The 13,091-nt window shown below is 45.7% G+C and overlaps 1 protein-coding gene across 2 annotated transcripts; it reads right to left on the reverse strand.

Moving 5' to 3' along the window:
- Positions 1-3,417: 3,417 nt before the first annotated feature.
- LOC149456155 (NACHT, LRR and PYD domains-containing protein 3-like) lies at positions 3,418-12,649 on the reverse strand. 2 transcript variants are annotated; one of them, XM_089685387.1, is made up of 3 exons: positions 12,614-12,649; positions 8,866-10,597; positions 3,418-3,724 (listed from the first exon to the last, which is right to left on the reverse strand). In XM_089685387.1, exons 1-3 carry the CDS (start codon positions 12,633-12,635, stop codon positions 3,598-3,600), a joined length of 1,881 nt encoding a protein of 626 aa, XP_089541513.1. In that variant the 5' UTR covers positions 12,636-12,649; the 3' UTR covers positions 3,418-3,597. The 2 variants fall into 2 exon arrangements, with proteins under 2 accessions (XP_089541513.1, XP_089541512.1); XM_089685386.1 differs by lacking the exon at positions 3,418-3,724 and having other exon boundaries at positions 8,862-10,597; positions 12,614-12,644.
- Positions 12,650-13,091: the final 442 nt, after the last annotated feature.

Here is a 13,091-nt window from a genome sequence, read left to right on the forward strand (position 1 = left end):
TTTATTATAGCTCGGCCGGGTGTTTATTATGTTTCACATATCATTTGGGTTTAGTGGCTCAGACAGTTTTCTTATTTACTATTGACTGATTTGTTTCACAGATTCATTCATTTACACATTGTGTTTGATGCTCAGGGGGGATTTATTTATTATTAGTTTATATTTTGGTCACTAGGGGCAGCACAGCACAATTCTTATCTATTAATATAATGTTCTTAATATATCAGTTAAGTGACAACTTTGTGTAAAAAGTAGAAAAATTTTAATTTTCCAAAAACTTGTGGAAAAAATGATATCTTCCATGGACTCAACATGCCTCTCAGCAAATATCTTGGGGTGTCTACTTTCTGAAAAGGGGTCATTTGGGGGTGTTTGTACTGCCTGGCATTTTAGCACCTCAAGAAATGTGATGGGCAGTCAGTAAGTAAAAGCTGTGTAAATTCCAGTATGTATACCACAGTCTGTAGACGCTATAACTTCACACAAACCAATTAATATACACTTACTGGGAGTTATTGTATCAAAGTCATGCAGCAGAGTATATTCTGGCCAAAATGTATGACAAATTTTAGTTTATTGGATTTTTTTAATAACAGAAATTAGAAAATATATATATTTTTTTAATTTTCAGATTTTTTTAATCTATATCACAAAAAATAAAAAACCCAGTGGAGATGAAATACCACCAAAAGAAAGCTCTATTTGTCTGAAAAAATGATATAAATTTAATTTGGGTACAGCGTTACATGACCGTGGAATTACCAGGTAAAGTAGCACAGTGATGAATAGCAAAATATGGCCTGGTCAGGAAGGGGGTAAAAGCTTTCGGAGGTGGAGCGGTTAAACAATCAATGTGTGTTTAACAAATATACAGGAATATTACAATGTTATAAAAACAATATAGACGAGATATCTTCAAAGTGATTGATATTGCAGCATGATAAGTGAGACCACCCAAACTTTAGCAACCTAGACACATGCAAAAAAACCTACCTTGTGGTCGGCTAGTTATGATTGGTGATGTGCAGTGACACCTTCCTTACAGGAAAGATGTAAAGATAGCTGTGCAACACTAGAAGTGAGACTCTCCAAACCTAAACAAACAACATGTGTTTCAGCACAAATAGACATGATGAAGCCCAGCCTAGGATGTAACGTGTAAGGTGGAGACGTCATCACGCCTGTCAGATACACGAGGAGAGCCGAGGGACGACGCAGCAATGGTGAGAGCAATGACACGGCAATGGCGAGAGCGACGACACGGCGATAGAGAGAGCGATGACGCGGCGATAGTGAGAGCGACATCACGGCGATAGTGAGAGCGACATCACGGCGATAGTGAGAGCGACATCACGGCGATAGTGAGAGCGACATCACGGCGATAGTGAGAGCGAGGACACGGCGATAGTGAGAGCGAGGACACGGCGATAGTGAGAGCGAGGACACGGCGATAGAGAGAGCGAGGACACGGCGATAGAGAGAGCGACATCACGGCGATAGTGAGAGCGACCACACGGCGATAGTGAGAGCGAGGACACGGCGATAGAGAGAGCGAGGACGCGGCGATAGTGAGAGCGATATCACAGCGATAGTGAGAGCGAGGACACGGCGATAGAGAGAGCGAGGACACGGCGATAGAGAGAGCGAGGACGCGGCGATAGAGAGAGCGACGACGCGGCGATAGAGAGCGCGACGACGCGGCGATAGGGAGAGCGACGACGCGGCGATAGGGAGAGCGACGATGCGGCGATAGGGAGAGCGACGACGCGGCGATAGGGAGAGCGACGACAGCGATAGCGACGACGTGGCGAGAGCGACGACGCGGCGATAGCGAGAGCGAGGACACGGCGATAGGGAGAGCGACGACACGGCAATACTGAGTGTGATTTATTTATCCAGCATTCATAAACACAATGAAAAGACGTCATCATGCCATAGGAGTTGTCATAGAGTGCCCGGGCCTTCCCCACCCCCCTTTGCCTGCTGTCCCTCGGCCATTTCCCTCCACCCCTCCCTCCCCCTTGAAGATTCCTCTGTCCTGCACAGCTTACATGAAAGGGCAAAGCAGCTGGGGACAAAGGCCGCTCTGCCCCCCGCGTGGCCGGAGTGAGGGAGGCGAGCCTCGTTGCCCTGGCAACGCGGTGCTGGGCCGGCCTTTGCCGAGGCAACCCAGCAGCGTCCCGCACAGCTTTAAAAAGGTCGGCACGGGAAGAAGCCGTCCTCTTTGTTCCTGTGCACGCTGCTGGAATCATCTACTTCTCTGAATGCCGGTGGGAGGCTCTGGTGGGGGGGGGCCAAGCCTCCGCAGCCATCCCCGCTGCGCACTCTGCAGACCCCCAAAAGGTCAGGACTGTAGCCCTCTGCAATACCTCAGGGTTGGGAGTACCCGCTGCCCTCCACTGAATGCCCCAGGGTGGGAGCCTCCGCAGCCATCCCCGCTGAGCGCTCTGCATGAGCCCCCTCCTCAAAGGTCAGACCCCACAGCCATGACTCCCGCTTCTGTTCCTAGCTGCTGCAAGGGCCCCTGCCTGCTGATCGTTGGGCCCCTGGAGAAGCTGGCCGCTGTGAGGGCCGCCGTCCATTGTGGAGGGTCCCTGGGAAGCCATCCTGTCTGCTGATTGCTGGGCCCCTGGGAAGCCGTCCTGTCTGCCGATCGCTGGGGGGCCCTGGGAAGCCGTCCTGTCTGCTGATCGCTGGGGGGCCCTGAGAAGCCACCCTGTCTGCTGATTGCTGGGCCCCTGGGAAGCCATCTTGCCTGCTGACCGCTTTGTTCCTGGAAGCTGCCTGCTGCTGAGCGTCCGCAGGTCGCCTATCATGAGTGTCCCTGGTGTGCGCACCGACCACCCGTGTCCTGGACTGTCCCTGGTGTGCGCACTGACCACCCATGTCCTGAATTGTCCCTGGTGTGCGCACCAACCACCCGTGTCTTGAACTGCCCCTATTGCATGTCCAGACTACCCTTACTTGACCACCCATGGTGTGCCCGGAGTATAGCTACCTGTGATGCCACTGAGTGCTTGAGCCATCGCTACCCGTTGAGTCCCTGTGAGCCTGATGTTGTCCCTAGCATGATGTTGAGGCCAGAGCCCAAGTTCCGTTGAGTCCCTGTGAGCCCGCTTACCGTGGGTATCCCTACAAGCCGCATGTCGCGGAGTGCCTTGAACTGTCCTGGTTGAGTATCTTTCATGGTTCAATAAAGCTTTGTGTGTTCCCCATGTTCTTTGCGTGTTCTGTCCTGCCTACGCTTCCGTCACAGGAGTGTTAGTGAGCATTGCTTCCTCCTTCAGAATCACACGTGAGAACGAGCCCTAAGGGTTTGTATTGGATCCCATTTCCTGCTTGTTATGGATAGGGATGTTCATTCCATATGTACAAAGCCTGCTCACAGGTCTACTTCAAGGAGAACCCCAAATCCCATGGATGAGATCACAGAGAGAAAGATTCCCTCAGAGAGGAGAAGACATGAGAAGAGGAAGGTGATGGAAGATTCTACATCGGTGAGGATGGAGGACACCCAGAGATATCAGGAAACACCGAGAGACGGGAACAATCACAAGACGTCACATTTCCCGATCACTGCAGGATCACAGATCTCACTTACCGTAATGTCTGAATGTTACTCTCCGGGTTCATCAGAAAGGAAACATCAGGAGGACCCAATTCATCTTCTTCTGCTCTGTCCTCTCCCGGACAAACTTTACTGGAAATAGTACAACCCCAAAACCTAAACTCAACAATGAGACAATAATTACCACCAGGAATGTATGACCTCTGACAACACGACAACAATGTAACACCCAACATTTCCCTCCCACATGGCTGCCTTCCCTCCGGCTCTACACTCTCATGCTGGTCCTGATGTCATTGGTGGCTATGACCGATCTTTGAAGTCACACTCTAGACAAAACGTTCGATGTCCCTGATATATATATATATGTACTGTATATACAGGATCTCCGGACTACCTACACAAGAGGTTCCATTCATCAACACATTCTGGGAAATCCTGGAACACCACTTTGGTTAACATATACAATGCAGTCCAGACATTCCCATCTCCGCCCACTTCTGCAGACAATTGGTCCCTCCAATGTTGGGGTGATGATGTCACACCCCTGGAATCATTTCCCTCCCCCAGATCTCTGAACACTAAGCTTTCCCTCCATTGGCTGGACACACCCATTCCTGTCCACCAATGAATGACTGGCAGCTCACACCTGACGCGGCAGGAGGCGGGCGATAGGTCAGTCGGCACCACTGCTGAACACTGGACAACCTCTACGAGGTGCAGACACACTGGGGAGGTCATAGAATCTATTGATGGGACATAATATCCCAATACTGGGGGCTATGAAGTGAGATGGGAGGGATTGCAGTCATCATTCCCCTCCCCCACTCATCTCCCCCCATACAGGTTTAGGGGAACCCTCTATATGTGTCCTGATAATAACAAGACCCCCGCTATCATCCTTTCATGTTGGGGGTCTGTGCTGTATATTGGAAGATAGGAAAAGGGGGAATGAAGAGGGAACCTTCCGGCCGAGTTTCTCACCATTTCACAAGAGATCGACCTTTGGACAGATTTGTGATTTATTATCTCCACACAGCCTCGTCCTTTATACTGGATTTAATGGAGAGATTGGAGATTGGATGGTGTGTGTGCCCTAGAAATCATTGTCGGGGCGATTTATAGAAGGGCCCTGTGAATGGCTCAATATTCACACAAAAGTCACAAATCATCTCTGTGATGTGTGGAATCTGTGTGAAATGTTGCCTTTTATAGGGTGAATGTGACATTCCCTAACATTCGATCAGAAGAGAAAATCGTCCCAATTACATTCAACCTGAAGAGTTAGAGAAGATTTTATCTCCAGTCATAAGAAGAGAGTGAATCAGGAAAATACTGCATTATGGCCACTAGATGGAGCTGATGGTCAGAAGACAAATATTAAATGTACTGAATTGTCTACTACAGAGATCGATCTCCTATACAGGACATACAATGTACAGAGATCGATCTCCGATACAGAACATACAATGTACAGAGATCGATCTCCTACACAGAACATACAATGTACAGAGATCGATCTCCTATACAGGACATACAATGTACAGAGATCGATCTCCTATACAGAACATACAATGTACAGAGATCGATCTCCTATACAGGACATACAATGTACAGAGATCGATCTCCTATACAGAACATACAATGTACAGAGATCGATCTCCTATACAGGACATACAATGTACAGAGATCGATCTCCTATACAGGACATACAATGTACAGAGATCGATCTCCTATACAGAACATACAATGTACAGAGATCGATCTCCTATACAGGACATGCAATGTACAGAGATCGATCTCCTATACAGGACATGCAATGTACAGAGATTGATCTCCTATACAGAACATACAATGTACAGAGATCGATCTCCTATACAGAACATACAATGTACAGAGATCGATCTCCTATACAGGACACACAATGTACAGAGATCAATCTCCTATACAGGACATACAATGTACAGAGATCGATCTCCTATACAGGACATACAATGTACAGAGATCGATCTCCTATACAGGACACACAATGTACAGAGATCGATCTCCTGGATTCGGTATGGCGGTCCCCTCTGCAGTATGGGATCCATGACACTGCCAGTAGGGAGCTCAGGAATCTCCATACACGGAGCTCAGCTCTTCCACACATTATTCGCTCTTCTGGTCGAATGTTTTTAGGATGATGTTCTCTTAGGATGGAATGTCAGGGAATGTTACATTCACCCTGTGAAAGGCCACAGATGGAAGCTGACATCTCACACATATTACAAACATTGCCGGGAATTTTGGTGACTTCGGCACAAATTGTAAATCCTTCACACAAAGACCATCTTTTTCTCCTTCAGATCCTCTGCTACAAGTACATGTAGAGTTTTGGGGGATGGGGTACATGTGGGTGACATGTGATCATGTGTGTGTTGAATGGTATAATTGGGGGAGGGGCATGGAAAGGGTTAATCCGATGTAAATGGTGGGATTCTCCCAGAAGTCCTGTATCAGGTGATATCTGTGGATCCACCATTTAGCTCTGGTTCTCACTCTCCTGACATGAAAGTCGCAGCGACTTCCAGCTCCACTTTGCTCTCCAACTTCCCGGTGACCAGGGGCCACTTCAGGGCCACTTTACTGAGAAGAAGCCTTCCCAAGTGACTTTGATGGGTCAGGGTTGTTGTTTAACCCTCACCTCTCCTCCCTGGTCATGCCAAATAACTTCTTCCCAAGCACATTCCATTCACAGCTGAGCATAGCAGACACGCGTGTTCTCACTTGCATGTTTGGAGTGTTTTCAAAAATAAACACACATGGCCTTCACCTGAATGGGCCGCCCTGCGTGCAACAAACGCTCCAAAGTCACTCTAGAACATTTCAGTCATGGGGTGTGGCATGTTTTTTCAGAATGTGAGTGTCCAATCCAAATGCACACGTTCCTGCGTTACAAATGATGTAACCCCCTAGTTACATCCCCCACCCCATAGCAACACACCCCACCCCCTAGTAACACCCCACCCCCTAGTAACACCCCCAACCCCTAGTAACACACTTCCAGCACAGTTAGCCCTTTGATCACCCCTCATGTTAACCCCTTCCTGCCCAGTGCCATTAGTACAGTGTTGGGGCTTTTTATTAGCACTGATCACTGTATTGGTGTCACTGGGGATGTCAGTGACACCAAGTCAGTCCCCCCCCAGTGTCCGAATGTCTGCCGCAGTCCCGCTATAAGTCACTGATTGCCGCCATTACCAGTAAAAATATAATATCCCCGTATCTATCCCGCCATTTGTAGGCGCTATAACTTTCACATAAACCAATTAATTTACATGTATCGGGATTTCTCAGCAAAGACACGGAGCGGGAAGACACGGAGCGGGGAGACACGGAGCGGGGAGACACGGAGCGGGGGGACACGGAGCGGGGGGACACGGAGCGGGGGACATTTTGGTGTAAATTTATGACACAATTTGATTTTTAAAATTTTTTTTACTGGACATGTTTTATACCAAAAAGTAAAAAAATAATGTTTTTTTCTCAAAATGTTAATTTTTTTGCTTATAGTGCAAAAAAATAAAAACTGCACAGAAGATCAAATACCACCGAAATAAAGCTCAAATTGTAGGGAAAAAAGGACAGAAATTTCATCTGGGTGCAGCGCTGCATGACCGCGCAATTGTCAGTTAAAGTAAAGCAACACAAAAAATGGCCTGGTCAGGAAGGGGGGGGGGGGAATCCTCTAAAGAGGGAGATGGGGAATCATTTTGAGGTGGAGGGGGGATCCTCTGGAGGGGGGGGGAATCCTGTGGAGGGGGAGGGGGGGAGATCCTCTGAAGGGGGAGGCGTTAAACTATGAAAATCAATCAAGCATAAAGCAATAATCAGAGGACATCACCTGCATTCCCGGGATATAGACATTGTGGTCACATGATATCAGAGTCCTCCCCGGATTGGAGCAAAGTGTCAGCTGAAAGCAGCGCTGGATTATGGAAACAACGACCAGCAGCAGAAATGTCCCCGACAGAAGCTGAAAGCTGTTGCTGAGAGATGTGGGGGGAGGGGTCTCCTATTGTCACGTGACCTGCAAGGAGAACACACCTACAGTGGTCCTATTGGTGCAGCCGCCGACAGAGTCATGGCAACGCATGTCACCTGCTCATGCACCATGCCAGTTTACTGCTCACGCATGCGCTCAAAGTCATTCCTGCACCGGCCACCGTTGTCATGGAAACGCATGATGTCAGCACCGGGCAGGATGAGGCAGAGTGTGTCATGGAAACACATGATGTCAGCAGTGGGCAGAACAAGGCAGAGGCAGGTCATCGTTGTCATGGAAATGCATGACGTCAGCACCAAGCAGGACAAGGTGGTGGCAGGTCGCCAGTGTCATGGAAACGCATGACACCGATGCCACACTAGCCAATGGGCAGGCAGGGTTGCAGAGATGAGCTGTGAAGAAAGAAGAACAGAAAGGAAGCAGATTGAGGGCCGGTTCACACTCCATGCATTTCAGTTACTTTTCATCTCCATCCAAAACGCACAGAAAGTAGGTTACATGGTGGTCAATGTCATAGTTCACATCAGCGCTTGCAGTTCCAGTGCGTTCCAGCCACAGAAAAAAGCAGAACACGCCGCATCTCTTCTGTACAGAACTGCACTGGAATGCCGCAAAACGCATCAAAAATGCATACTTTTTAACGCGTTCTGATACTTTTTTTATACATTCCAGTTAGTTTTCCCTTCTCTCTTTTTCTTCAATTTAGAAGGGGATATGTGTGCTCCGGTGCGTTTTTGATGTGTTTTGCCACAATCCTCAGAAAAATGTGAGCGGGCACATGCATTTCTGCTACGCTCAGGTGTGAATGGGATGTGCTTGGGAGGACATTTTTAGGCAACAAGGATGACCAGGGAGGAGAGGTGAGGGGTAAATAAAGCACTGCCTCAGAAGTCGCAGCAAAGTCACAAAGATGTGATGACTTGCTGGTGTGTATGATGTATGACTTGCTGGTGATTTTACATTGAAGTCTATGGGAGGCGTGCAACTCAAGAATCACCCAAAAGTAGAACAAGAAGTATTTTTTGTTGTTGCAGCGACTCGAGGCGCAGCAATTAAGAGAGAACCCCATAAAATCTGCTTGTTTTCATTTCACCTGCGACTTTACATGTCACCAGAATGTCGCTGGAAAGATCCCACCAGTGTGACCCAGGGCAGAGGACTGAGGAAAGAATGAGTTCCCAGGACTTCTAACACGTGTGGTAGATGGAGAATATGTCTGATAATCAGTTAGGATATCCTCACACTCACTTACCTGACCTCCTGACACCTGTGTAGGAATGGAGACAGGAGTTTCTGGCACTCCGGATCCACAATGAGCCATTCAAAAGATAAAAACTGTAAAGTTTCTCTCTTCAAAGCCTTCAAGCAATAGCTCAGCTCCTTGGGATAATTACTTTTCTTCAAGAAGCGATCAGTATATGAGCCCCGCAGCTTCAGACGTGAACAACCAGACATGACGCTCCTAATGAAGTCCTCATCCTGAGTCTCATACAGACAGAAGATGGTCTGAGTATAGAGATCCCGATCAATGTCCTTCATGGCCCATTCCATCATGGCAGGTCTGGCTCGGAGTGAGATGTTGATTCCTGTGATCTCTGAGAATGTCTTCACCGGATCTTCATTTAGGAGACCAAACAGGAATTGTACAGCTAATGATAAATGTGAGTGATGGAAACTGAAGTCACGGAGTGATTTCCCTTCACAGACCTCCGGGAGGAAAGTACCTTCCATAGACCCAGACCCATCATCCAGCCCATAATACAGAGCAGCAAGGAACTCCTGTACACTCAGGTGGATGAAGCTGTAGCAGGTCTGGGTGCGGATGTCCCAATGAAAGATGTTCTCATTCAGAAATACAGACTCCACCTCAGACAGAGAAAGTCCATGTCTTTCTAGATCTTTCTCCTCAAATAAGATTTGTTGCTGCAGAACTCCCTGATTGGCCAGAGCACACAGCTTCTTCAGACAGGTTTGTTTCCTGCGTACAGACTGCTCCTTGCTGTGATGGGTTATTAGAACCTCCAGGTAGAGAAGGTAAATTGAAGTTGTCGTTTTACACTGAATTACACCCAAATCTTTTTCTATTTCTTGTTTCATTACAGTGCAGACAATCCAGCATGTGATGGGGACGGCACACATGGTGTACAGAACTTCATTGTCTTTTATTATACTGAGAACCTTGTCTGCATCTTCCTTATTTCCAAAGAATTGATGGACATATTCCTCTCGATCTTCCCTTGTAAATCCCTGGATTTCCACATTGTGAGGATCATCAATGAATGTGTTAAGTTTCTCCATGGCCAGTGACCTCGTGGTGATGATCAGAGAAGATTGTGGGAGAACCTGTCTCCTGAGCAATCTTTGGAGAATTATTTCCTTGTGGTTTTCTTTTAAAACGTCATGAAAAACCTCAGATTTCTCCTCCAGAGTCCAACTCAGCTCATCAAACCCATCAACTAGAAAGAGAAGTTTTCTTTGACTTTCAGGATCCTCTAGAAGAGACACCAGGTCATATGAACTCTCTAGTCCGCAGGCTCTGGATACAAGTCCCACAAGGCTTATGTTTCCAGGGATGGTGTTGATTTCTCTACAGCTCAGATAAAACAGAAAGTCAAACTTGTCTTGGTAGAGATTCCCAGAGGCCCAGTCCAGCATGATCTTCTTGGAGGTCATTGTTTTACCAATCCCAGCAGGTCCTTCTAACACCACAATCTTAGGGATGCAACCAGCTTCATCAGGGTCAAAGAGGGCCAGGATTGTGATTGGGGAGGTTCCAGCAGAAGGTCTTTTCTCCATGGTCTGTTGATGTCTTTTGCCTGAACTCCTTAATTCTTGTTCTTTTCCCTCTTTTTTCTGGGGTCCTTTTCTCATTGGTAACTTGATGTATCTTTTCTGTAGATGAACAGTCTCCCCCCTACAGGAATTATATTCTTTAATCTTCTGGAATGCCTCTTTCATAGACACTTTGTGTTCCTTTCTGAAGTCTTTATGAGAGAAAGGAAAATATTTTATTCCTCATACACACATGAAATAGTATTTATAAGACAGAGTTGGAAATATTATATTCTACTATAAACCCGAAGAATGGAACCCTAACAGAAGATATCTCATGAAATACTTGAGGATTGTGGAAGCATCCAAACTATGGACTCACCATACAGAGCAGAAGAGCAAAGATAAACCATGAAGGGTCCCCCTGACCACTGGGGCCCTTTCCAAGGGTCCTGGGACCCTTTCCACTGGTCCTGGGGCCCTTCCCACTTACTTCCATTACGGGGCCTTTTATAAGCCCTGGTTCACACTGCTTCCACTTGTGTGACCTACGACACAAAGTCACATGACAAATCATAACACATTTATTTCAGTATCACAAGTGTAATAAAAGCGCCACACCCTTAATACTTTAAAGCAGCAATTTCCACCTCAAAGAAACCAAATAAATTTCTTAGTGCTATAACTTAAATAAAGGAATGCGCTAAAACCACAAACTATTCCTAATTTAGTGTAGAAACATTAGTAAAAAAAAAAAAAAAAAAAAAAAAAAAAATTATATATATATATATATATATATATATATATATATATATATTCTCAATTAATATAAAAAAATATCAAAATTATGTGCAAAACTATTTTTTAGTGCATAAGTAATTTAAATAATTCAATTTGTGAATATAAAAAAATGTCCAATTCTGAATTTCTTCAAATGTCCAAACAAATCCTTTTCAAATTCAGGTGCTCTCAAAGAAATTGTGCCAAAATCCACCACCAAAGTAAAGTTGGGTAACTCACCAGAGCTCCATGCTGATCAATCTCTGGATCAGCAAAAAAAGCTTTTTGCTCTGGGAGCAGATGCAATGAATCAACTTCTCAGGTGTGATGATCAATAGCTACACAATCATCCATAAGGTAGGTATCCACCACTCAATATAACGGTTCCAGGAGCATTATATCACTCTCTCTTTTTATATCTCTCCACCGAGGTCATGTTTGGGAATGAAAGAAAAAAATCATGGTGCAGCCAGTTTTTTTTATAAAAGTATCCAACAATTTAATAAAGATTTACACTCACAAAAAGGGTGTCTTCACCGACACCAGTATAACAGCATAAAACAGCAAATGGTATAACAGTCTCCTGTTCCCCGCACACTCACTACAGCGCTCGTGACTCAATTTTCTCCACAGACGTCAGCATTCAGGAAGCCTTCCTGGATGCTGACGTCTGTGGAGAAAATTGAGTCACGAGCGCTGTAGTGAGTGTGCGGGGAACAGGAGACTGTTATACCATTTGCTGTTTTATGCTGCTATACTGGTGTCGGTGAAGACACCCTTTTTGTGAGTGTAAATCTTTATTAAATTGTTGGATACTTTTATAAAAAAACTGGCTGCACCATGATTTTTTTCTTTCATTCCCAAACATGACCTCGGTGGAGAGATATAAAAAGAGAGAGTGATATAATGCTCCTGGAACCGTTATATTGAGTGGTGGATACCTACCTTATGGATGATTGTGTAGCTATTGATCATCACACCTGAGAAGTTGATTCATTGCATCTGCTCCCAGAGCAAAAAGCTTTTTTTGCTGATCCAGAGATTGATCAGCATGGAGCTCTGGTGAGTTACCCAACTTTACTTTGGTGGTGGATTTTGGCACAATTTCTTTGAGAGCACCTGAATTTGAAAAGGATTTGTTTGGACATTTAAAGAAATTCAGAATTGGACATTTTTTTATATTCACAAATAGAATTATTTAAATTACTTATGCACTAAAAAATAGTTTTGCACATAATTTTGATATTTTTTGATATTGAGAATAGATATATATATATATTTTGCACTAATGTTTCTACATTTATTTCAGTGGGTGCCATCCTAATCAATGCGACTCCAGCGTCTTGTACAATCTATGACCATGGTAGTTCCACCACTGATCCAGACTACAACAGAACAAAATGTTCATCCAGAAGAGATTCCATATGAAAAGTTGATGTCCTACTAACCTGATAATCTGTCGTGTGTCATCTTCTTCAGTTTGGCTGGAAATAAGATGAGGGAAGTGATTAGTCCTGACAAACCTCTGAAATGTATAAAATAATAATTAAGAGAGTTATTAGTGTAGCAGATCCTCCCCGACACCATCATCCCACCAACCCTCTGTAGACTGGAGTCTCTCCTCCATGCAGGTGATGGGGAGTGTCTATGTCTGCCTGGTAACATCTCAGCACATTGCAGTGACATGTGACCATGGTGGGGGGACCAGAACCCCCCCAATTCTCTATGCAGGGTTTACATGCACAGGCCTGGAATCTGGAGCTGTGACTCCTCTTTCTGATGGAGGTTCAGGTGGATGCCTTGGGCACAAGGCTCAGAACACCAAACAGTCATGAGGGTCTCCCCGTAATACAGCTATAAATATGGAGGGTCTGTATAATAGGCAAGTGGCTGCAATTGTATTGCTCTGCTCGGCAAGCTGAGTGA

The sequence above is a fragment of the Staurois parvus genome, unplaced genomic scaffold, assembly GCF_062004578.1.
Source record: "Staurois parvus isolate SC_StPar_1 unplaced genomic scaffold, SC_StPar_1.0 ptg000374l, whole genome shotgun sequence".
NCBI classification, from domain to species: Eukaryota; Metazoa; Chordata; class Amphibia; order Anura; family Ranidae; genus Staurois; species Staurois parvus.

Bases quoted from the DNA above. Each gene is read 5' to 3' on its own strand.
- LOC149456155 (XM_089685387.1), bottom strand. From the start codon at position 12,635: ATGACACACGACAGATTATCAG. The intron at 10,598-12,613 runs GTTAGTAGGACA...TCTCTCATAAAG, and splicing joins GACACACGACAGATTATCAG to ACTTCAGAAAGGAACACAAA. The intron at 3,725-8,865 runs GTAAGTGAGTGT...TGTTGAGTTTAG, and splicing joins CACAGGTGTCAGGAGGTCAG to GTTTTGGGGTTGTACTATTT.